We start from the raw sequence: 15,081 nt of genomic DNA, 5'->3' as shown, positions 1-15,081 counted from the left end.
CCTCATTACCTGTAAAGTGCTTTGAGTGGAGTGTCCAGAAAAGCGCTATATAAGTGTAAGCAATTATTATTATTATTATTATATTGCCTTATATTAGATAAATCTCTTTTGCAGATACACATGTACATAGTTTTCAGCCAGGAGTGCTGGACTCCCGGAGTTCTCCAGAGGGGATGTTTATTGCTTAGGTGTTTCACTCTTGCTCAAAATATACTGAAGGCCATTTGAAGCTTTCTTAAATATAGCTTTTTAAATTTTGTTCCCCCCATAAACTCAATCACCCTGCTCCTTTCCTTCATGTGCATGACCCCATTGTTTGTTGTTAGCTCATATTGCACATGGATGTCATGATTGAATGTAGTTCAGACCATTGTTTTGGGTTGCAGTGCTAAGATCAGGGAAGAGTGGCAGCTGTCCTGTGGGCAGTGTCAGTGCTGTTTCTCATCCGGGGGTGTTGCCCAGCCCATTTTCTTATCAATGGATTATTTTAGCCACCAAGTGGAAGCAACAGAGTCATAGAAAAGGTGCATTTGTAAATGTAATGGATCTCCAGTGTTCAGTTAGATTAACCCATTAATACTGATAGCAGCCCTTTGTCCTTCTTACAGACCTTAAACTCTGAAACTGCATAGTAAATGTCAAGGCATGTTTAAACCAGCTCAATTTGGATTATTCAGTCCCATGAAAGTCCATTTTCAGGGGGAAGCCCTGACAATTATTGTTTTGTAAGGTTAAATTGCACTCCTGAAAAGAGGCTTGGGAAAGATGTGATATTGATGCCGGAATGATGTGACGAGCTAGGCAGTCATGCAGAAGGGAAGCTTTTGGCCTGGTGAGTCAGAATGTTCTTTCCTTTCTTTTCCGTCATTTTTCCGAAACCAGCCAGGCAGATTTGCGGAGTAAACGGGACATCCCAGGATGCAGCATGACTCTCGCACCCACTTGGAGAGCTCTAGCTCATTTCCTCCTCATTAAAGTATGAATGGCCCACACAAGTTATTGACGAGTGTTTGGTCAAGTCACACTCAGACATTTTCTGCAGATCCAGACTGGTTACCATTTTCAGGATTATTAAAGAGACACAGCAGGATTATTTGAACATTTACAAGGCTTGTGCTCTGCAGCAACGCAAGTTGAAGTCTGCAGAGTTTTACAGGCTGGAGTCTGATCCAGATTTCCAAATGCACACCTGCTGCTATCAGTATTACTGCTTTGAACAGTCACAGCTGCTACAGAAATATCAAGAAGGCTGGTACAGCTGACACAAGCTTCTGAAAAAAGAATATGTTAGTAGCTCTCCTACATGTGGCATAAATACCTCCCACTGTCATTTCGAGGTTTAAATTAGAACAAGTGAGAAGTGGGGGGACGCTGCTCTCCCACTTGAACCTTGATTAAAACCAAATTAAAAATCTCTTGCTGTATTTTCTAGAGTTCCAGCTATTTAGCCACTCTTTCATAAATCCAAGCTGATCTCACAATGTCAGATCGCAACCAGAACTCTGACCAAGAGTCCTACGGAGGAGAAATTGATGAAGATGAGATCCTAGCTAATCTTTCTCCTGAAGAATTGAAACAGCTTCAGAATGAAATGGAAGTTATCGCTCCGGATGAAGAGGTACCAGTTGGGATGAGACAAAAGGACCAGACTGAGAAACCCCCAACTGGGTCCTTTGACCACAGGTCTCTAGTTGATTATTTGTACTGGCAGAAGGAGTCAAACCGAATGCTGGAGGAGGAAAGGGTGCCCACTACTCTTCTACCGAGCAAGGTGAGCTATTTTGTTAACAGTGATCATAGGATGACAAAGTATAATACTGTACTAAAAAGTCAGCAATAACTGCATTGTTAGACTCTTATCACCCAAATATCCTGTTCATTTAAGTATGATCTTGTGGAATCTAAGTTAAAATATGTATTTTTGCATGAGCCATAAAAATCACAAATGTCTATATTTTTAAATATACTTGCAGGCTAGAAGCTGGACCTGTTACGCGGCACATATAAGGTCTTACACATTCACACTATTTTTTTGCAAGAAAATATCGAAAATACATTATTTTGTGTGATGTCTTGATATGCTTACTAGTTGCATCATTATATCTATTTTTAAATTGTCAGAGAAATACAAGAGAAGACCATGACAATGAAGGTGTAGCAGATAAAAAAGAAATAGAGTGCTATAAAGAATATGTAAAAGTGTGTGACAAGGAAGAAGATGTTAATGATATTCACAAAGACATGCAGAGATGTTCAGTGAAACCTGGTGAAACGTCTGCCTGTGTTACTAATAAAGCTCAGGAAAATATGAAAAGCAAGAAACCAACAGCTCGGTCATCAGAGTGCCCTGTGGTAGGCAGAAAGACAGAGGATCAATGTTTCAAAACAAAGGAAAAAAGATCAGAAATATCCAAGAGTGTGCAAACCAATGGACTCCATTCCAATTCAGAGATTTCAGCCCCTGAGACAAAGTCAATGAAGAAGAGCAGTGAGGAAACAGGTACAGCAGATGAAGTCCCTGAGAAAGAAGAGAAGAAAATTTCCAAACTCAAAATCCCAAACAAGCTGACGGCCGGTGGTAATTTCATTAAGCTAACAGCCAGGCCTTCGGGAAATGAAACCAATTTGGAAAAAACCCTGGAGAAGATCCGAAAAAATAGCCCTGAGATCAAAGACGTCAATCTGAACAACATTGAAAACATTCCTAAAGAAATGCTTTTAGATTATGTCGATGCGCTGAAAAAGAACAAGCACGTTGTGACCTTCAGCATAGCCAATACCGGGGCCGATGAGAATGTGGCCTTTGCTTTGGCGAACATGATGCGTGAAAACAGGAGCATCACCACTCTCAACATTGAATCCAACTTCATCACAGGCAAAGGCATAATTGCCATCATGAGGTGCTTGCAGTTCAATGAAACGCTGACTGAGCTAAGGTTCCACAACCAGAGACACATGCTGGGTCACCATGCTGAGATGGAGATGTCCAGGCTACTCAAGGCAAACAACACTTTGCTTAAGATGGGCTATCATTTTGAGTTACCGGGCCCACGGATGGTGGTAACTAACCTGCTGACCAGGAATCTCGACCGGCAGCGTCAGAAAAGGATGGAAGAGCAAAGGCAGCAGCAGATGAAAGAGCAGGAGCAGACGATGTCTTTGTTTCAGAACAGTTTGGAGATCCCACCTGGCCTATGGGAGATGTTGGGAGGCTACCTTCCCACCGCTCCACCTACAGGTGCGTCTCCAGACCCACCCCAAGCACCCCTGCCCCTCCTGCAAATGAAGCGCAGACGTGAGTCCAACCCACAGACGCAGCACAACACCCAGCAGGCTAACCTGCTGCGGGAGGTGAAACTGAAAAAGACTCCGAAGCGGAGAGATGGAGCCCATGCACTGGACCTGAGCGAGAAAGCCAATCTTAAGGATGTGATAAAGACTCTGAAGCCTGTCCCCAGGAGACGGGAGCCCCCGAAGGTTGAACTAACGCCTCGAGATCAGCTACTTAACGACATTCGTCAGAGCAATGTGGCTTATCTCAAACCGGTAAGCTTACGGGGGGGTTCACTGATGAGCAAAGACGTGAATGACCAATCATTTTGTATAGCAGCTGAATTAATCATCTTTGTGAATAAAAAGCATAAAAGGGAAATATATAGAATAAAAAGGAACTTCTGAAATATTGGCATTGTTAGGTGTTCTCAAGCCAACCCTTTCAGCGGCTTTAATCACAGATACATGTACAAGTAACAGAATCAATGTTCAAATTGTGCCGAGATTCTTTTCAAATTGAACTAAATGGTACGCTTTAATAAATGTCATTTTTAAAGTATGCCTAGAAGCATGCATAGAGGAAATGTTAAAAAACAGTGATAAGAGAATATTTTAAATATTCGCCAGAAGTGAACAGGAAGTTTTGCATTTATTCCTGACAAATTTTAATTTTTTATGTTGAGTCCATTTCGATCACTTTAACAAAACAAAACATTCCAACTGCATTTTTCCCAAGCGATTTCTGAATGGTTGTGTTAAAACAGACTTTCATGACGTTGCATGCTGCGCGTTCACAGATAGCCGAGTCACCTTGGATAAGAATGGTGACTGAAGAAAGCTCCTATTTAAATCCACATTAATTATGTTTCCTTCTGGATTCTTCCTGCATAGGTCCCTTTACCTAAAGAACTGGAGTCACAAGAAACCATGCTTTTTTGAAGGAGCTACTGTTTATATCAGTGGTGAAGAGTGTGGGAACAAAGGTCTTCCAGTATCTGCACTGAACCCGTTGAAAGACTTTGACAATTATTGCCTGCAAATCCATGTATACGTTTTCATTTTGGATAGTGCAATTTGCCTTCTTATTCTTCAGGAATCAGTAAAGGAAAAATACTGCAAGAAACGTGTCCACTTTTAACAAAAGCTTAGGCAATGAACTTAACAGTGATGCTCCATGAAACATTGAATTTAGCATGCAAGTTTCTTTCATGCAAACATAAGAAAATGTTTCATTTTTTATGTTAATGCCTTTTGTAAAGTGTAAGGATTGAAATCCGATATAAAATGATATAAAATCTCTCTCTCCTTAAATGCCTAGTTTTCTTGGGGGGGTGAGAGGACATTTCATAGGTAAAGCAGAAACCTATGTTAAAACATTAAACACTTTGCAGGTCAAGAATTCCTGAAATATAAACTGGCGTCATGGGTTCGTGTCAGAGACTTACAGCACCTTCTAGTAGCACAATTTCCTAGAAGACGGTATAACTTCCAGGTCTGTCTTGCTTCTGTATTGCTAATTTGAAACTCTGTCCCTGGGTAGTAGTAGTCAGTAGTCTTTCACTTAACAAAGCTGTTGACCTCAACATGTTCAGCTGTTTTATGCAAACCCCTTAAACTTCAGGGATACTTAAAGAAAACAAAAACAGAAATTTGACTGGTGCTAAACATATCTGGGTACTGTTCTGTGGAATAAAGACTTAAAGACTTGGAGTTCCCCCACTGATCCAAATAGGGAATTAAGACATAGTAGCTAATACACATATTCTTCCTAAAATAAGTATCCATAAATCTGTTACACAGAGCACAAAAACAACCTCGGTTAAGTGTCTCATTCAAAGGGCAGCACAGTGCTTGCCGTTACATTTTGGCAAAGAAAAGGAAGAGTCCCTCTTAATGAATCATTAAGGGGCGTCTTTTCCAAGTACCATTAAGACAAAATGCTGATGCATGAATAAGCTCCCTTCACAACCCTCTACATCTGAAACAGATCTGAACTGTGTAATATTTCTGAATCCCTCTGTAAAACCTGCAAAAAAAGGTGGATTTTTTTTTACAAAGTAAAAAACAACCTGGAGACCACGCACACAGTGAAAATTTGATATCTGCGGTTGAAAATTTTGTTTTAAAAAAAAGCAGTGAACTTGAGCACATGGCATGATTTTAATTTTTATTAGCATGGAAAAATGAATGGATAGCTTTCCAGTTAATGCATTCCTTAATATTTAGTTAACAATTGAAATTAATTGCATAAAATCAAACTTCAAACTTCTTACTTTGACAAACCACTATGCTCTTGTCTATTTCAGCTTTCTCACTTCATTAAAGCAGCATGATGTACAGCTACATGACATACCCAGAGAATTTTCATATGAAGACAATTAGGCTGACATCCATAATACTGTTATTTGTGCTTCCGAGAAAGGAAAGTGTCTTGATAGCTGCAAATTGAAGCCTGTGTCTTTTACATAAGGTGCATTTACTTATTTGGTATGAACAGAAACGTGAATAGTACTCATGTGTACATGGATCATTTTTGAGAGATGACACCATTAGCTCCAAAAGGGAAGTGATGGAAACTAGACATTGGCCACTCTGACCTAACAACATAATAGCAATATGTACTTCAAAATATGTTTTCTTAAGATGATAAAAGATTAATAATGGAGGCAGTTGCAGACAGTGCAAAACAAGGACAAAGGTACCCAACAATGAACAACTATAATCTGCTCCTGAACTTTTAGAAACTATACAGAGAAATACAGCCTTGTATCCCCTCCTTAGATCACTAACCTTCCATGTTCACTTGGGGTTTGGGATTTGAAATTGTGCACCACCCATAAACTGGAATCAGATTTCTTCTGGTATTTGTCTGAAGACTAAACCTCCTCCCACCTGCCTACTAACAATAGAATAGACTAGCTGATGCCATTAGCTGAAGCCAATAAAGTTTATGAAAATGTGAGAGACAAAACATTTATAACTAAAGGAACAAGTAATAGGTTTATTCCATGGTGAAAAAAAGAAGAAAGAAAACAACATTTCAGGTGTGAGCACCTACCTGAAGAAGGCTCTATGGCCGAAACATTGCGTTTTCTTTCTTCTTTTTTCAGCATGGAATAAACCTATTACTTCTTCCTTTGCAGCCTACGCATGCTGACACAGCTACCCACCTGAACTACATTTAAAACTAAATATGTAGTTGCTATTATACATTTAAAAAAAAGGTCTTTATCTGTCTGACAGTGGTTTGGCCAATCCCTGCTGTAAACAGAGCCCTTAGGTTAAGTGAATTACAAAGACTGCAAAGTTGCAGACACTGATCAAACACTTCCATCATTTCAGTGAAGAAAAGAGAAATAAAGATTAACCGACATTTTTTCAAGCAATTGTGTTTTTATATTTTGGAGTTAGTTGTGATTTGATTTGGTACCTTTTATTTGGTGATGGGGCAAGTATGACGGAATCTTCCCCCCCCCCAATCTTTTAAACATTCAAACCTGAAAGCCCTGAATAAGATATACTCATTAAAAAATTATTGAACAACAGGAATAGAAAATGCTGCTTTTGGTGATATACTTGTCCCACTACATAGATATCATCGGAGACAGTAAGGCTGCTGTTTAATCTTTTTCAGGGTTTTAAACTAAAGTATTACTACAAGTGTTGTTTTGGAAAAATGCCCCAGCTGGAAATGTGGTGCTTCTGAGGTAGTGCATCAATGTAATTTTATCTCACTCAGGAAATACACAGCACGTATAGCTGTGAAAATTCTAAAAATAGCTACCGAATAAAGGAAAACTTCTAATAGTGCATTAAACAGGTACAAGTCAGGCATGTTGTGAATATTTCTGCTTAGATTTATTTCACACTAATGCATTTCCCTTCACTGATCTTTTTAGTCTTTTCCTTAACAGAACCTAGAGGACAAGGATTCAACCTTGACTGGTTTCTATTGCGCATGAGTTGATACTGTTGGTGTGGGTCTCCTGAAAGTGAGGATGCTGAATGCATCTTAATATTTTCCCTTCAAGTAAGCTTTTGAGAACGCTTCCCTTAAAAAAATATGAAACTGAGATGCACACAAAATACAGAGGATTGTTTTCCAAAATAAAGCCTTTTCCCTTTCTTCTTTTTACTTAAGGAAAATGGCGATATGAGGAATGTGGGTTTTTATCCACTTAAAAAAATACAAGGATTGCACATTGTTTTTTTACTTAGTTTTTCAGTCTATAGGAAAATAGTTTTTTTGGAGTATTTGGCTGTTCTAGTAATCACAGGCTACCACATAGCACTGTTTCCTCTTTGTTAGGGGACAGAGGGACAAGATAAGCAGTGCAGTGCTGTCTGGAACATATCAGGGGTTGGTTTTACTCTTTCACTTTGCTGGCCAGGAAATCCGTGATTTTGTTGAGGTTTTCTTCTTGTTGCCCCAGAGCGTCCAGAATAACCCCCATCGGTGACTTCTTCAGCCCCGCTCCTTCCAGCTTATTCTCTAGCTTATTCTTCACGTTGCGTAGTCTCAATGACGCGTGGACAAACATCACTGAAATAAGAGATTTTCAGTTGCTTTAATCAGGCAGGAGAATTTTCCACATGCAGAATTCCACTGTGAGGTCATGTTTGAAGAGGTGGAAACATTAAAAGCTGAATTAAAAAAACCCATTACTTTTTTTAGGAGTTTCAGACTGTACATACATTTAGAAAATGTATATACATACCATATGCACCATATATTTTTGGAATATAATACCCCTTGCATTAACACTCATGTTTAAAGTGTACAGAAGCCTGCTGGGCTATAGTTATTCTGCCTGATGCAGAAACAGCCTTTTCTGTGTTGTTGAGGTCGGCCTCCTTAGCAACCAGTAAACAAAAGCTTGCTATCATGCGGTTAACACCTTAGGAGGGGCTGAGGTAGCAGGGTTTAGTGTTCAACGGCACTATCAATTACTTCAGTCAGCCCTGGGTCCAGAGATATATTTGTTAAAGGCCTGTCCTTTTTCTAACAGGTACTGTAATTTCTGGAAAACAACTTTGTGTCTTCCAGGATGATAAATCTTCATCAAAACTGTGAATTGCGTGCATATTATAGAAGCCTTCGAGGCTTTAAATGACAGATGTAACCTTTTCCATGATATATTTATGGAACAATAGCAAAAACAATTATATATATCAGAGGAACTGGAAGATTAAGCCATGTAGGCAGTTATAACAAGAAAATATAAAAACCTTGGTGGATCAAAATGCATTCATTTGCCAGGAAATTATAAGGAGAGAGAAACTTACAGAGCAGGGGGAAAGTGATGCCGAAAATGAACACCATCACACCTCCGAAGAGGGATATGAGGAAATAGCTAGCGCCCAGTACGCCAATTACAAACAAAGATGGGTTCTGCTTCTTGAAGTTCTTGATCACGGCTCTGTTATCAGCTGCCCACACAGAACCAACGAATACCAAAGCCACTACCGCTCCTCCTAGGATCATGGACACAGGGTTCAGAAATCTGTATAACAAGACACAGCAAACAACAATCTCAGCAACAACTATAGAAAATCAACTTAACATATGAACTAGGCTGCATTCCTACAAACAGAGCCTAAACACACCTAAGTGCCACATTCCCTTTCAGTGACACAAAGGCAGGTGTTCTTTTCTTCTGTTTTTTTTTTTAATTCGTAGCTCCATCTGCTGACCAAACATTGCTAATACACTACAGATCAGGATGGAATGTTTTATTCCAGGCAACTGAGTTTTTCAAAGCTTTTGTTCTCAGTACTGTCCTGGTGATAATGCTTTAACCACATTTTAAACAAAGTTTCCCTTGCTGGCATTTACCAATGTCAGACATAAGCATCTTGCACACGGTGTGTTTTACAGTATTTTCTGTGGATATTCTGAACCTTGTTGTAATTAAACAATTGTTAGAAAATGAATTTCCCCACTACAGTAAAGTCAGACACGCAGTACTATCAGATATACAAGCATTGCTATTTTGCTATCCTAAACTAAAAAAACCCCCCCTCACTCTTCAACTACAAAAGATCACTGCATTTTCATGTACATAGAAGTGGCCAATTTTTTAACGACTTCATGTACATAGACCTTTTGTTCTGCTTTGAAGGTTCATCTCTCCAGACAGATGCCAAAATATAGCAGCACCTGTTACTTCTCCAAGGTAATCACATTTTATTTTATCTGCGGTAGCAGCTGATATAATTGGAGGCTGTACAGGACCCCTGCTGCCTGTGGCTACCATGTGTCATCACAACCCCACTGCCAAATTCTATATTTAGAGAAACTGACTCCAAGTTTCCAATCTGGAAAAAAAACAAACAATACTGCCACAGCTTGAACCGTACAGGCTGACTCACTTAAAATACACTGCATTTGCTTTCTCCATTCAAGCGATCTCCAGTGTCTGGAAGTGAATGCTCAACGACTAGACATGACAGCATCACTACTCAGCACCTCTGTATCTCAACAAGCTGGAGAAAGCCTTACAGTACATCTGCGAGTATAGTACAGAATGTCCTTACTGCGTGAACAATACAGAACAGTATTTAGTACAAAAAAAGATAAATGTAGAATTTTGGACAACACCTGTTTAGTCACCAGGCTGTTGTATGAGATTTTAAATGGTGGAACATCATGACTTGATGTCCAAATTTTAGTTTTGAAACACAAAGGTAATGATTAATGCTGCCACACCGAAACCTATAACACAGTATATACCGTACTTCACAGTAGAAATGAAACCAGGGATTTCATGTAAAGGACTACATTAGATATTTAGGGATTTTGTGGATATTTTAGGGACCAAGATATTTTATGGATTTCAAATTTAAATTCTTAGTTAAGTTTGAAGGGACAATGTGGAAAGTGATTTCCCATACTTACTCTACGCTTGCACAATTATAGTATGGGACAAAAAAGTAACAAAACTTGAATGCACAGCATGTTGTTTTCATCTTTATCATTTCAGCCAAACATTTTTATTAAGGGGCGATATATTAAATTTGTACATTGTACCAGTAAGACACATGTTTCATTTTGATCACCACAATAACAACTAAGATATTGCTGCTCTGTTATCCACCCAGAGAAGAGAAACAAGGTCCATTATCAGGCTCAAACCACACTGCCAGGCTAAAGGAACTACATATGTTTAGCTCTGAACAGAGACACTATAAGGGGACTAGATTCAAGTATTCAATGTCCTCTGAGACATAGGCAAAATCAACCCAGTGGACAGCCATGTTGCTGAAGGTGATACCCTACTTCAAATCCCTACCTCACATCAATTAGCTACAACCTACCAAACAGACCAGACAGACCACAGAACTTATCAATTGTAACATTTTTAAGTCATGTTTTTGAAAACCAAATGATTTAGACTTGCCTCTTGTTATCTGTGAACTTTATGTTCTTATTATACCAGCTGCTATATCTCTCTGCAATGGGAAAGCTAAGGTTGCTGCTGGAAGAGGTGTTAGTGAGGCCAGTAGGGGGCATTCACCCTGTGGTCCGTGTGGGTCCTAATGCCCCAGTATAGTGACGGGGACACTCTACTGTAAAAAGGGGCATCTCGGATGAGATGTAAAACATCTGTAAAAAATGGCCTCCTAATAATCCCCATCTATGTATTGGCTTCTGCTCTCTCCTCCCCACTGACAGCTGGTGTGTGGTGAGTGTACTGGTGTACTTAGGCTGCCGTTGCATCATTCAGGTGAGGGCTACACACTGGTGTTGTAGGGGAGTCCCCATTACAAGTGCTTTAAGGAATTTATTATTATTGCATAGTGGCACAGTAGTTAGCACTGCTGCCTTGGAGTGCTGGGGTTTGATTGCTAGGCTATCTCTGTGGAGTTTGTATGTTCTCCCTATGTGGGCTTCCTCTAGGTGCTCCAGTTTCCTCCCACAGTCCAATAAGATACTGGTACTGTAGGTTAATTAGCCTCTGGTAAAGCCGGCCCTGGTGCAAGTGTGTGCTTGTGCCAGCGAGTGCCCTGTAGGGGACTGGTGTCCTGTTCAGGGTGTATCCTGTCTTGTGCCTGCTGCTTGCAGGGATAGGCTCTGGCTCCACCAGGATCCTGGATTGGATAAAGCAGTTAGAAAATGGATGGATGTTCTAATTACAGTACATTATGAACACTTAAGTGTAATTTGATTAAATATTAAATGAATAGCTTTAAAATACATAGCACTGCTGTGAGGTTTGAACATTACTGTTACTTAAGGTTTCTTACATGTCTCTTTTGAACTACATTTCCATTAGTGTGTATAATTGATTTCAGGGTAAAGATGATATGATAAAGCTTGAGCAGTCTTGTACATTCTCAAAAGCATCTACAACCTTTTTTGGCTATTTTTTACTATTTATAATGTGTTGCGTTATATCACTAAATATTGGTATTTGGTTTTGGTGTTGTTTCAATTCATACGTACAGTGCAGTGTAAAAGTATCCCGATTTTCTCCATGTTTGCAAAATTTTTACACTGAATGTTTTCAGGTCTTCAACCAAAATCTAATATTAGATAAAGGGTACCTGAGTGAACAAATAACACATTTTTTTTTACTTATTTCGTTTATTTAATGAACAATGTTATCCAACACCAAATTTCACTGTGTGAAAAATTGCTCCCTAGTTAAATCAACCCAATTAAAGAGATAATTTAGAGTCGGCTGATTGAATACAGCCACTGTATAAACCTCACTTACTGTATTTTGAGTCTTACCATCAGAGTCAAGTTGCCAGCACAAAGATTCAATAAGCATATTATGCCACGATCAAAGGAAATTCCTGAAGACATCAGAAAAAAGTCTGGAAAGGGTTACAAAGCCATTTCTAAGGCTCTGGGACTTCACCGAACCACAGTGAGAGCTATAATCTCCAAATGGAGAACACCTGGAACAGTAGTGAGTCTTCCCAGGAGGGCAAGCCTGCCAAACCTTCTCCAAGGGCACAGCATAAAATCATCCAAGAAGTCTCAAGGGATCCTAAAAAAACATCCAAAGAACTGCAGGCATCTCTTGCCTCAGCTAAGTTCAGTGTTCAACACTCCACAATCAGAAAGAGACTGATTCAAAAATGGGCAAAATGGGCAAAAATGGGCTTCATGGGAGAGTAGCAAGGCAGAAACCGCTGCTAACCAAGAAGAACATAAATGCTCATCTCTCATTTGCCAAGAAGCACCTGGATGAGCCCCAAGCCTTTTAGGAGAATGTTCTATGGGCAGATGAGTCAAAAGTGGAACTTTTTGGACAACATGGGTCCCACTATGTCTGGCATAAAGCAAACACAGCATTCCACAGTACGAACATCATACCAACAGTCAAACATGGTGGTGCTAGTGTGATGGTGTGGGGATGCTTTGCTGCCTCAGGACCTGGACGACTTGCCATAATTAAAGAGAAGTGTGAATTCGGCTCTGTATCAGAAAATTCTTAAGGAGAATGTCCAGTCATCCGTCCGTGAACTGAAGCTGAAGTGTAGTTGGGTCATGTAACAAGACAATGATCCAAATACAAAAGCAAGTCCACATCAGAATGGTTCAAAAGAAACTAAATTAAAGTTTTGGAGTGGCCATCAAAGTCCAGACCTAATCCCAATAGAGATGCTGTGGCAGGACCTGAAACAGACAGTTGATGCTGAAAAAAACCTACCAATGTTTCTGAATTAAAACAGTTCTGTAAGGAAGAGTGGGCTAAAATTGCTCCACAGCAATGTGAATGACTGATATTGAATTATAGGAAGTGTTTGGTTGCAGTTATTGCAGCTAAAGGTGGTGCAACCAGTCATTATTTACTTTTTTACTCACACAGGGGATATGGGTGTTGGATAACTGTGTTTATTAAATGAATGAAATAATAATAAAAAAAATGTTACTTGTTCACTCAGGTTCCCTTGATCAAATATTAGATTTTGTCTAAAGATCTGAAAACATCTAGTGTGACAAATATACAATAATAGAGGAAATTGTGGATATTTTTTCACGGCATTGTATATATTTACCTTTAAGGAGTATGTCCCTCTTTCCAGTGAATTAACAGTAGTATGTTTGGCAAGATAAAGGTAAAAGGTCGGAGATGTGTTGTTGATAGTAGCGTTTAGCATCATAAAATTATTTTAAAAAGTACTTCATTTTTATAGAAAAGTTAAAGAGAAGCCCCCGCCACCCTGAAATGGAAGAAGCGGTTATAAAATGGGCGGGCGACAGTTAACAGTAGCAAATAACCCCCCACATCTGGCTATTTTTATCGAGACGGTGCCGTCTTCCTCCTGTTTTACTGATACTTGCGATTCCAAGTTCCACACGGGACGAAAACTTAAAACATCTATGTTCTGTATGTTAAAGGACAGACAGAACTGTATGTTAAAGTATGATAAAAATATCATATGATAAATATCATGTACAGTACATTGTGGAACGCCCACACATCGTCTATTTGTTAAAAGTACTATTACGTTTTATGCCCGCATTGACAGCAAAACATTTCTACACACACTGACACGTATACAGATCTCTCTAATACATAATTGCATGTCAAACTAGGAAAATGGCAACTTTTGAACAAGTTGCACTGTTAATATACTGTTATTAGAAACGACGTTTCCAGTTCTATTGCTTTGCCTCAGACCTCGCATTCCTGAGCGCAGCCCCTGAAATCGACTGTGCCTATTACAAGGCATCATATAAATTATTACAATACTACCATTACACACACCCCAGCACTCTGTATAATGGATTGCATCAACAACTCTGTTTGCACGTCGCAAACTTTGAGCAAGGTGCAGGGTGTTGGAGGAACTTAAGTATCTCGGATGTCCTTTTCTGGACGAGCTGCACAACATTGAATTCCGCATCAGAACACTACAATTTTAAAGTTGTCGCATGGCCCTAAATTCGCATCCGGTTTAACATTCAAACCTGTCAATCAGAAATAGAACGCGTTAACAAATTTAACAGGCTCACTAATGTACAGTACTGTAATTACTGAACGCTAAAAATGTTCATAAACATTAAATTAAGAAACGCCGTGAAACAACCGTCTCAATTACAGCTGGCATCATAAAGAATCGTGCACAGAAGAAAAAAATGCAGTTTTGGAAAAGGGTGGGGAGAATATGACTAACAGCGGACTAAGTGTTGCCAAGTCTTCAAAGGCTACTTACCCAACGATCAAAAACACGACAATGGCCATTGCAAAGTAATTGGTCTGATAGTAGAGCAAATTGCTGACGACTCTGTTGTTCCATTTTGCTAAGTTACCCACGTCAGGTTTTGCAAAGCGATCTGAACCGGGAAGAAAGTCGTCCCAGGGTCTGAGCGGTGCGAGCTCCATCCCAGCCATGATCGCAGCGGCGGTGGCTTGCAGGCTTCTGGGCTGGAGCGAGCATCAGCTGGTGCGCTAACGTCACGGGGCTGAGTGGGCAGGGTTGTCTGGTTCTCGCGATAAACAAACCTGTGCATCTCATCCAGAAGATACAAGATGCCCAGCTTCTCTGTAATAATAATAATAATAATAATAATAATAATAATAATAATAATAATAATAATGCAAAATATTTAAACTGGCGGTGGGTTTTAGACAGTGTACTGAAAACTGCATTAATGAAGCAGACGTTTACGTTACCCGGAATTAAAAAGTAAAGATCACAAAGAATTAGGGTAAATGGTCTTTTATCAAAGTTGCTATGTTCTGTGCTATTGCCCATCCTGTACATTCTGCATACTGACTGCTGTAGGTCTTTTGAGAAAAAAACAGGTGTTTAAGTCTGCTCCTAGACATGGGCCTGAAATGGAGT

General features: G+C 39.6%; 2 protein-coding genes across 2 annotated transcripts; one reads left to right on the top strand and one right to left on the bottom strand.

Moving 5' to 3' along the window:
- The first annotated feature begins 1,309 nt into the window (after nucleotides 1–1,309).
- On the top strand, nucleotides 1,310–4,584 carry lmod3 (leiomodin 3 (fetal)). Its single transcript, XM_015347109.2, has 3 exons — nucleotides 1,310–1,771; nucleotides 2,122–3,546; nucleotides 4,165–4,584. The coding sequence occupies exons 1-3, from the start codon at nucleotides 1,481–1,483 to the stop codon at nucleotides 4,210–4,212; spliced, it is 1,764 nt and encodes a 587-aa protein (XP_015202595.2). The 5' UTR covers nucleotides 1,310–1,480; the 3' UTR covers nucleotides 4,213–4,584.
- An 843-nt stretch (nucleotides 4,585–5,427) lies between these two features.
- On the bottom strand, nucleotides 5,428–14,678 carry arl6ip5a (ADP-ribosylation factor-like 6 interacting protein 5a). The gene is made up of 3 exons (XM_006630617.3): nucleotides 14,449–14,678; nucleotides 8,560–8,777; nucleotides 5,428–7,816 (listed from the first exon to the last, which is right to left on the bottom strand). The coding sequence occupies exons 1-3, from the start codon at nucleotides 14,625–14,627 to the stop codon at nucleotides 7,641–7,643; spliced, it is 573 nt and encodes a 190-aa protein (XP_006630680.2). The 5' UTR covers nucleotides 14,628–14,678; the 3' UTR covers nucleotides 5,428–7,640.
- Nucleotides 14,679–15,081: the final 403 nt, after the last annotated feature.

Source organism: Lepisosteus oculatus, chromosome 4, assembly GCF_040954835.1.
Source record: "Lepisosteus oculatus isolate fLepOcu1 chromosome 4, fLepOcu1.hap2, whole genome shotgun sequence".
Classification (NCBI taxonomy): Eukaryota; Metazoa; Chordata; class Actinopteri; order Semionotiformes; family Lepisosteidae; genus Lepisosteus; species Lepisosteus oculatus.
This window is presented reverse-complemented; position numbering and strand designations above follow the sequence as displayed.